Source organism: Nicotiana tabacum, chromosome 19 (genome assembly GCF_000715075.1).
Source record: "Nicotiana tabacum cultivar K326 chromosome 19, ASM71507v2, whole genome shotgun sequence".
In the NCBI taxonomy this organism is placed as follows: domain Eukaryota; kingdom Viridiplantae; phylum Streptophyta; class Magnoliopsida; order Solanales; family Solanaceae; genus Nicotiana; species Nicotiana tabacum.
In genome coordinates this window covers 111,178,732-111,188,228 of record NC_134098.1, presented here as the reverse complement: position 1 = coordinate 111,188,228, position 9,497 = coordinate 111,178,732, and the positions used below count along the sequence as shown (strand labels likewise).

Here is a 9,497-nt window from a genome sequence, read left to right as displayed (position 1 = left end):
AAACTATTCATCTACACATTTTTAAATAAGTCAAATTATTTTTTTATTTATATATCTAAAAAAATTCTTTCCTTTATATTAAAAACTCTTCTTTTGTATTAAAAATACTAAATATTATTTTTTAAATACCTATGAACCTATTATTTTCAAAAAATGGGGCCCCCTAAATTTGGGGGCCTAAGGCACAAGCCTTACTCCACGTAAGGTTGGAGCCGGCCCTGATCGGTCTTAAACGATTTGCAGTCTAGTCGGGCCGAAATCGCTTTCAAGGCAGTAGTTTGTCACGACGAGCGTTAATTCGATAAGTTGTTTTTCCTGCTTTATTTGTTCTTGATCGATATTATCAGCTATTTTTCTAAAAACTGTATGTTGAACATCAATAAGATTCTTGAAGTTGAAGTTCAACAAAAAGAGGTATTTTAATTTGGGGTGTCATTCACTTCAACTGTCTTTGTCTTGACTTTGCTTGCTGAATATATGATGCTCTCCCTTTTCAAGAGGCTTCAACGGGGTTCCAAGTTGTAGCAATCAGGTTTTACATATTCAGCCGTCCATCCTAGCTTTTTTTGTATCTGACACTACTTGTCTTACTGGTACTTTGATCTATTCGAAGTAACAGTCAGATTCCTTATATAAGCTTCTGAAATATGATGTTGTCTCCATGTTAATTCAGAGGCGGATTCAGGATTTCAACCTTATGAGTTCTGAATTTTTGGATCACAACTTCAATTGTTAATAACTGAGTTCTAGATTTAATATTTATACATATATCATGAATTCAAAATACCAAATACACTAAAGCTACTGGGTTCGGCCGAACCAGTAGGACGGCTTGTGCCTATACACTATTTGAACACTTGATTATTGTCTTCTTTCCTAGTACTTTGGTCCATTAAAGTATTTTAGCTTAATGAAAGTATGCTGGTGGATCTTGGATTTATTAACTAGTTGAATCATTTCCAACTATCAAACAAATGTGCTGTTAAAACAGATCGTATACATGAATCCAGGTGCAAAGGATAAATTGTTTTCAACAAAAATAAGAGCATAGCTTCGTGCTGCTTATCACTTGATTGGATAACGGGTTAGATTAATGAACGTGGTATTTCCTTGCACCTATAAACTAAGAAGCTATTGCAATTTGCATTCGGGTTTCTATCATGATCAAAAGGATGCTCCAGTTATGAGTTGATTACGGAAAAGATGGCAAGACTTACGCCATTTACAGTTTAGAAACGACAATATAACTCAGAAATCAACACAAGGTTTGTTCATAAAGCTGAAGGGATCTTGAATTGCAGCTGAGGCACCTCTAAAACCAATAATTCCAAAGTACTCTAATACCTGAACAGAGAGAAATGGATAAAAACTATTTATGTCGTCAACTCCAGCTAATTCTAAATTGATGCATAGTAGCTTTATTGTTACACGCATGCTTAGACTATTAGTTTTGACCTGTATCTAAATGAACCTATTTTTCTTTTTCTTTATTTCTAGATAAATCCTTGAAAGGGCCATTACACCTGGTATAACCACTGCACCATACCGCAGTAAGTAGGTTCTCTTCTATTGCGTATACTTACATAAGAAAGAAGACAATTCGACCTTCAAACTTCGAACAAGTCAAGGCCAGCTGGTAAATTCGAATACTTTGAAGACAATGTCAATTCCAGTAGGGATTTGCCAAATGAAGAGGATAACGTTTAATGTGTTCAAAGCTATGTGCAGATTTCTTGCTGTTTCATTCCCCTTTTGCATTGCTGGTACAAGGGCTGCTGCTGCTGCCCACAGAATTGTAATCCCTGTTCGATCAAAGTTACAGTTAATTACGTCACTAACACATACTAGTTAATGAACTAAAGATTCACTATCCAGACAAATTTGCACAAGACCAAACCTACCAATCATCATGAAATAAAATGACTAACAGAGGTTGAACACATAAATGTTACTAGCATTTTGGTTTGTATGCATTGGCAGCAAGTTCGCACCAACATAATGTTCTAAAAAATTAAACACTTGGAACTTGAATACTAAAAACTTATACATGGTTGTGAAGTTTTGTAAGACAGGGTTATTCTGGTATTACAACCATGTGCTACTTGATTAAAGTCACTGATAACAGATGGAATACGGCATACTTAAAAAGTCATCCCATCTGTAAATTCAAAGAACTCTGTAAATATGAATCTTTAGAATATTTAATTCTTCCTATAATATTTAGGCAGGAGTCATAACTCACAAGTTCCACGGATTATAGGTCTATTGGTCCCACTTTAATTAAAAAGCGCGTTTAAGCATTTAAGCAGCAACTACGAAGTAGACAAGCTCAGGCTTCCTTCTTTCTAGCTCCATCAAATTTGAACTGGTGTAAGGAATTAGTAAGCCTCATGTTGTAAATATCACACTATATATAGTAAGACTAGTCAAGTTATATAACCATTAACCTCTAATAAGAATTTGAAATACTAACATTTTACATTAAAGAACAATATCTTATTTAATGTCTATACTTTATTGTTGTAGACCTAAGATAAAAGAAATAGAAGTATTCACTCTCTAACAGTTAAACTTTTTTGGATGATGCAGATAATACAGTTAACATTTTGTCTGAGTGCATAGCAAACTGACTTCCGGATTCAAGTCTCTTTGCTAACCATCAACAGAAATATTTCCCCGTATTTGACTCAAGATATAAAATGAATAAGCAAAAGTGTTCACTATCTAACATCTTAATACAAATGAGACAGTTCACATATTTCTTTTTATTTTTGGATAGGTAATGAGGTGGTTCACATAATTCAACTAGATGGATTAATAATTTAATATGAATAAAGTTGTCCAGAAATCTTAATGAATATTGAAGGAAAGAGGAGCACGTGAGAAGCATGTGAGGGCGTTAGTTAGTTATAACTAATTTACGGAAAGGTAGTTAGTTGAGTTCTTCTTAGTCAGTTAGTTAGTAGTGTCGCGTTAGTTAGTGAAGTGTAGAATACTAATTACAGCTCTGTATATAGGAGACTTAGCATTGTAATCCCATTATGCTTTTCTAGAAATGAAGCTCATTTTACTCTCATCCACAGATTGAGAGTTTTCTCTAGAACCTTCAATTCCTCCATTGTAGATCAAGTCGAGTTCTCCTCTGATCCTCAATATGGTATCAGAGCAGGGGATCTGGATCACAATGTATTGAGGATATTGATTCTAATTGCTGTGATTTGAGATTCGTTGGAAGATCGCCGATATTACTTGATCGAGTTAGGGTTTGAAATTTTTTCTGCAAACTTTTTTTGTTCTGTGATCGAGCTGTCTGCGAAGTCCAGAATCTGTGCAAGGGAAAAGTAACTTGATTATTTTTTGACATCCATGGCGATTGACGAACAAACTCCAGCTGGAAGTAGCACAGGGATCACCATTGATCATCGTCATCCTCTGTTCCTACAACTATGTGATACACCAGGTAGCTCCTTAATCTCTATTCAACTGACTGGTACAGAGAACTATGCACTGTGGAGTAGGTCGATGAAAATTGGATTAATTGGTAAAAGCAAGTTAAGTTTTGTGGATGGAAGATGCACAAAAGATAAATTTGATTGATCCTTACATGAGCTATGGGAAAAGTGCAATGCTATAGTGTTGTCTTGGATCATGAATGCCGTAAGCAAAGAGCTACTTAGTGGAATTGCATACAAGTCTAGTGCATATAAAGTGGGGACAGATCTGAAGGACAAATATGATAAAGTAGATTGATCTAGAATTTTCTATCTGCATAAGGAAATAACTACATTGTACCAAGGGATTTCCTCAGTTTCAGCTTAGCAAACAGATCTCTGGGAAGAGTATGATGCTCTCATGCCTTGCCCAGGGTGTGAATGCCAAGAATCCAAAAATTATGTTGAATATTTTGAGTACCAAAGACTACTGCAATTTCTAATGGGACTAAATGAGACTTAGAGTCAGCCTATAAGTCAAATTCTAATGATGACTTCAGTTCCAAGTGTTAACAAAGCATATTCTATGATAATATCAGAAGAAAGCCAAAAATCTTTGGGAAAGTTTACACAGGCTGTTGACATATCTGATGGAGTTGCATTATTCAGTAACAAAGGTGGGCTGAGTTCAGGAAATAACTACAGACCTAGAAAGAATATCTTGTACTGTGAATTCTGCAATTACAAAGGCCACAGTAGGGAGAACTGCTATAAGATACATGGTTATCTTCCAGATTTTAAGATGAGAAAGAAGACAACAGGGGTACCAGCAAAGACCTATGGCAAATTTGACAGCTCGTGAGATGCAGCTATTACATCTCCTACAACATCACCATCTGTAGACTCACAACACAGTTCAGAAGGAGAGGATTTGTTAATACAATAAGGAACATCACCTGCTGAACATGATTATGACCAAGACCACACAGCCTTTCTATTAGCAGACTCTGGGACTACTAGAGGAGAAGAGAAGCTGAGGAAATCAGCAAGAACAATGAAAGAGCTTATATGGATGCAAGACTATGTATGCAGAGGAACATCCACAAAGCACTCAGCAAAGAAAGCCTGCAGATATCCATTGGAAGAGTACCTCTGTCATAGAGGTTTCTCAGCCAGATATCAGAGTTGCTTGTCCAAATTTACTGCTACTAAAGAACCTTTCAGCTATGAATAAGCAATGACAGACCTTAGGTGGGTGGAAGCAATGGATCAAGAGTTGAATGCTCTTAAAGAAAATGGCACTTGGTCACTGGTAGACTTGCCAAAAGGCAAGGTGCCAATTGGATGCAAATGGGTGTTCAAGATAAAATACAAGGCAAATGGTGAAGTAGAAAGATTCAAGGCAAGGCTAGTGGCAAAAGGGCACAACCAAATAGAGTGGCTAGATTACCAAGAAACTTTTTCACCAGTGGTTAAAATGGTGACAGTCAGAGTTGTATTAGCATTAGCTGCAGCACATAACTGGAGCCTGCACCAAATGGACGTTTACAATGCATTCCTAAAAGGAGATTTGACTGAGGAGGTATACATGTGCTTGCCACAGGGATTTCCTAGCCAGGGGGAGAAAGTATGCAGGCTACACAAATCCCTATATGGTCTAAAACAGGCCTCACGACAGTGGAACCTAAAGTTGACTGAATCACTTATCAACTCAGGCTTCACACAAAGCCATTTTGACAACTCACTGTTCACCAAAAGATTGGGCACAGGAATGGTAATCATCTTAGTATATGTAGATGATCTTCTCATAACTGGGAATGATCATAAGATGATTTCAGAAGCCAAAGACATACTGCAACATAGCTTCAAGATCAAGGACCTAGGAGAATTGAGATTCTTCCTTGGAATTGAGATAGGAAGATCCAAACAAGGGATCTTGATGAATCAGAGGATTTTTGCCCTAGAATTGATCAGTGAACTTGGCTTGACAGGATCAAAGCCAGCAAGCACACCAATGGAATGTAATCAGAGATTTACTACCGCTGAATACGATAAACAGAATAACTATGAAGGTGATGAGAAGTTAAGGGATGCAGGATCTTATCAGAGATTGGTAAGGAACCTATTATATCTCACAATGACAAGGCCGGATATATACTATGCAGTACATGTGCTTAGTCAGTTCGTGCATTGTCCTAAAAGATCACACATGGATGCAGCAATTAGAGTGGTCAAATACATAAAAGATGCTCCAGGACAAGGACTGCTAATGAGCTCAAACCAGCCCACCAAACTTACTGCATTCTGCGATGCAGATTGGGCATCATGTCCAGTTTCTAGGAGATCAGTGACAGGATATGTAATGAAGCTAGGAGACTCCTTGGTGTCCTGGAAATCAAAGAAGCAATGCACAATGTCACGAAGCTCAGCAGAAGCTGAGTATAGGAGTATGGCAGCAGGGGTTTCAGAAATCCTATAGCTAACTGGGCTTTGCAGAGAATTGGGTGCAGAAGTTGACTTACTAGTTGAGCTGAACTGTGATAGCAAAGCAGCAATTCAAATTGTTGCGAATCCTATATTCCATGAACAAACAAAACACATAGAAATAGACTTGCACTTCATCAGAGAAAGGATTCAGCAAGGAATTGTGAAGACAAGATATGTGATGTCAAAAGATCAAGAGGCCGACCTATTCACCAAAGCTCTGGGAAGATCACAACATGAGTATCTGATGAACAAGCTAGGGGTGCTCAACTTATTCACGCCATCTAGCTTGAGGGGGAGTATTGAAGGAAAGAGGAGCACGTGAGAAGCATGTGAGGGTGTTAGTTAGTTATAACTAATTTATGGAAAGGTAGTTAGTTGAGTTCTTCTTAGTCAGTTAGTTAGTAGTGTCGCGTTAGTTAGTGAAGTGTAGAATACCAACTACAGCTGTATATATAGGAAACTTAGCATTGTAATCCCATTATGCTTTTCTAGAAATGAAGCTCATTTTTCTCTCATCCACAGATTGAGAGTTCTCTCTAGAACCTTCGATTCCTCCATTGTAGATCAAATCGAGTTCTCCTCTGATCTTCAATAATGAATGAGGGTGAGCTATAATTGTCTTAAAATATAGTATATGCTATGAATTGAAGTAATTTGGAAAAGTTGTCAAATGTATGGAAGAACATGAATGCAACATGCACGAAACTAGTAATGCGGTTATGAATAGTTCTCAAAGCCATAATTGAGCTCTTAGCCTACTTCTACACCACAGGGTAGCATTTAACTCGAAAATCATAGAGATAAAGATACATAATATTACTATACTATAGTTGAATACTAGTATAGGATTCCACATGTATGAGGAATATTTAAGACCTTTTTTCTTCTTCTTTTTCCATAACAATTGCCCTTAATTATTACTATTAGTTTGTAATTGTGGCCTAATTGTTTGTTGTATCATAGGACACCAAGTTAAGAGAAAGCTATAAACATCCTTTTTAAATACGAGAAAGATATTTCTACTAACTTATTTTCCTATTCTGAATATTCTATATTACCTATTGTGTCACACAAATTAAGAAATCCAATCTTCTAGTACTCACATAAAGCGGAAAAAGCAAGATAGGATGAAACATATGACACTTTTGCGTAAATATAAGTATAGACTAGGGACTTGAGAATATTGCGCAACTTTTTCTCTTTTTTCTTGTTTTTCTTTAATGGAATGGCTCAGAACGCAACAGCTCAGAAATCATAAACTTGACCATTTATGATGCAAAATAGAATCAATCTACTTTGATATAGTTGTTCTTTTTCCCTTTGGTCAACAATTTGCTCAGATTAATAGGAGATGCGAACATTACCTGCCCCGGCAAATAAATGAGGCCCTGGAAATAACTTCCCAGTCCTAAACCAGGTATTCACGCCTCCAGCAATTGACTCAAACACCCCCCATGCAAGCAATATGGAACCTGCATTGAAGTGTTTATCCCTGTATGAACCTTTAATCAGCTCCTTCCGTTCCTGAAGTTCAAAAACAGCAAAAGAATAGATTCAGATACTCAGAAAGTGGACAATATATGAACACCAGTGTTAGAAGTACACCTGCAAGTGATGACATTGGGAGCACAACTAAAAGGGAATACAACATTACAGCCGCTCCCATCACATGCTGTAGAATAACTGCGATGGGAAGTTTATTCAAAATAGGGCACTACACTGGCAAAAAGCCAGAAAAGGGCAGCCCGGTGCACAAAGTATCCCGGATTCCACGGCTCTAACCCTAATAGCAAAAAGCCAGAACAACCAAAGAATTTCTACTAGTGCAGTAGGAATTAGGAAACTAGCAGCTAGTCATATTAGATTATATCTCTGAAAGATTGTCAATTGCGCAGATCAATGACATATTATGTACTCTACCATAAATTCCTACAAGTGACATTGCAATTCCTAGTGTCACGAAAGAAGAAAAAGAACAGTTTTAAGCTGAGATTTCATAGTGACAAGGCACCACAAATCATGCTTGCTTATGGTAAGCAACCCCACTTCTAACCACGAGAGGTTGTGAGTTTGAGTCTCTCTAAATAGAAAGTGAAGGCTAAAAAGGGGTGCAAAGAACAAAGTACATAAAATGCAGAAAATAAATTAAAAAGTTTGGACCTCAGTGAGTTGCTGAATTCTGGCTTCAACAGGGGATGGCTTAGGGGGTTGAACAGGGGTGCCTTCAGGGGTCACAGGGACAGGTTTGACTTGCTTCTTCAGCTCATTAATCTCATTTTGAATAGTCCTAACTCTCCGCCATTGCCATCCAAGATAACCCGCATATAAAGTGTATACAAACAAACCAGTCATCACAGTAGGATGAATCAGAGCAATAGTTCTTCCCTCAAATATCCCAAACTCTCCACCCACTGCAAATGCATCCTGTTTACAAAACCCAAGATTCAAATTTGTCACATAAGCCAGTATGCTCAGTAATAATAAAGAAAAAAGATAACAAATTTCTCAATATAAAAGAAAAAAACATGCCTTGGCATCGAGAAAGAAAGGCAATGTAAGTGCTGTTAGAGGAAGAGAAGCTGATCTGAGTTGGTCAATGGTCTCGTTGAGGAGGAGCTTTTGTGGGAGAAGAGTAACTGAATGCTTGCTGGGAATTGAGAGTTTGGGTTTGGTTTGGTGCTGTTTTGAGGGCAAGATTGGAAGTTTGAGGAGGCTGAGTGTGGCAGCCATGGTTTTTGCTTAGATTTTCTCACACGTTTGCTGTTTGATGGAATGGAAGGAGAAACTTCAGGAACACAAAAAGGCAAGATAAATAGATTGACTGGAGGAGAATAAGATAAGAAAAATCTGTCCGCAGCTTTAGCTTTGCTATCGACCATCTTTTTACTTTTATTTTTATTTTTTATTTATTTTTTTTAGCTTTCAACCATGTATCTACCATTTTCAAAAAAAAAAAGTATTTTAGGTAGAAAAATATTTCACGGAAAAAAAAACAATTGGTAGAATACCTAAGTAACTCCTGATTGAGTATTTGATAGTCTTTAACCCATTTGAAATGAAACAAAGGGCTAACGAACGTGAATAGATGGCAATTACCAGTTCTCTGCTCCCATTTTGCTTTGTTATTTTTCGTAAAGGTGGGCAAATATCATAAGTCCAATATAGTTTGAGTTTGGTCGATGCCAAGGTGTGACACCAACTCATACCATTTCATCAATCTTATGATGTTATTATGCAACTGTCACTATTTTAGTTATTTTTTATTTTGTGTAATTTTGTTGTATAATATTAGCCGGAGATAATAATTCATACGGTTGATAGTTGGATACCAACTTGTTTGGAAATTGAAGCATTATTACTATTATTATTATTATATTACACCTTGTTATTATAGTTATCGATTTTTAAATTTTGGATTTAAAATGACGGGATACTTTCTTTACCAACAATTTACATTGTGGATGTAAGGAAGCTATTTCCGAAAGATCTTTGGCTCAATAAAAATAATTTTCAACAAATTTGAACAAGAGATACTTTCTCTACCATACTATTAATATTTTCATAACTGTTGCAAATTCT

At 36.8% G+C, this 9,497-nt stretch overlaps 1 protein-coding gene across 1 annotated transcript; it reads right to left on the bottom strand.

Annotated features, from left to right (window-relative positions):
- Nucleotides 1-1,266: 1,266 nt before the first annotated feature.
- Nucleotides 1,267-8,769, bottom strand: LOC107809662 (uncharacterized). Its single transcript, XM_075238404.1, has 4 exons — nt 8,448-8,769; nt 8,079-8,342; nt 7,283-7,442; nt 1,267-1,802 (listed from the first exon to the last, which is right to left on the bottom strand). Exons 1-4 carry the CDS (start codon nt 8,646-8,648, stop codon nt 1,624-1,626), a joined length of 804 nt encoding a protein of 267 aa, XP_075094505.1. The 5' UTR covers nt 8,649-8,769; the 3' UTR covers nt 1,267-1,623.
- Between the last annotated feature and the right edge of the window lie 728 nt (nt 8,770-9,497).

What these genes read in the sequence shown, in the direction of transcription:
- LOC107809662 (XM_075238404.1), bottom strand. Translation starts at nt 8,648, where the DNA reads ATGGCTGCCACACTCAGCCTCCTCAAACTTCCAATCTTGCCCTCAAAA. An exon ending in GAATTCAGCAACTCACTGAG is followed by an intron (nt 7,443 to 8,078) that starts GTCCAAACTTTT and finishes TTTGAACTTCAG; the next exon opens with GAACGGAAGGAGCTGATTAA. An exon ending in TCATTTATTTGCCGGGGCAG is followed by an intron (nt 1,803 to 7,282) that starts GTAATGTTCGCA and finishes TTGATCGAACAG; the next exon opens with GGATTACAATTCTGTGGGCA.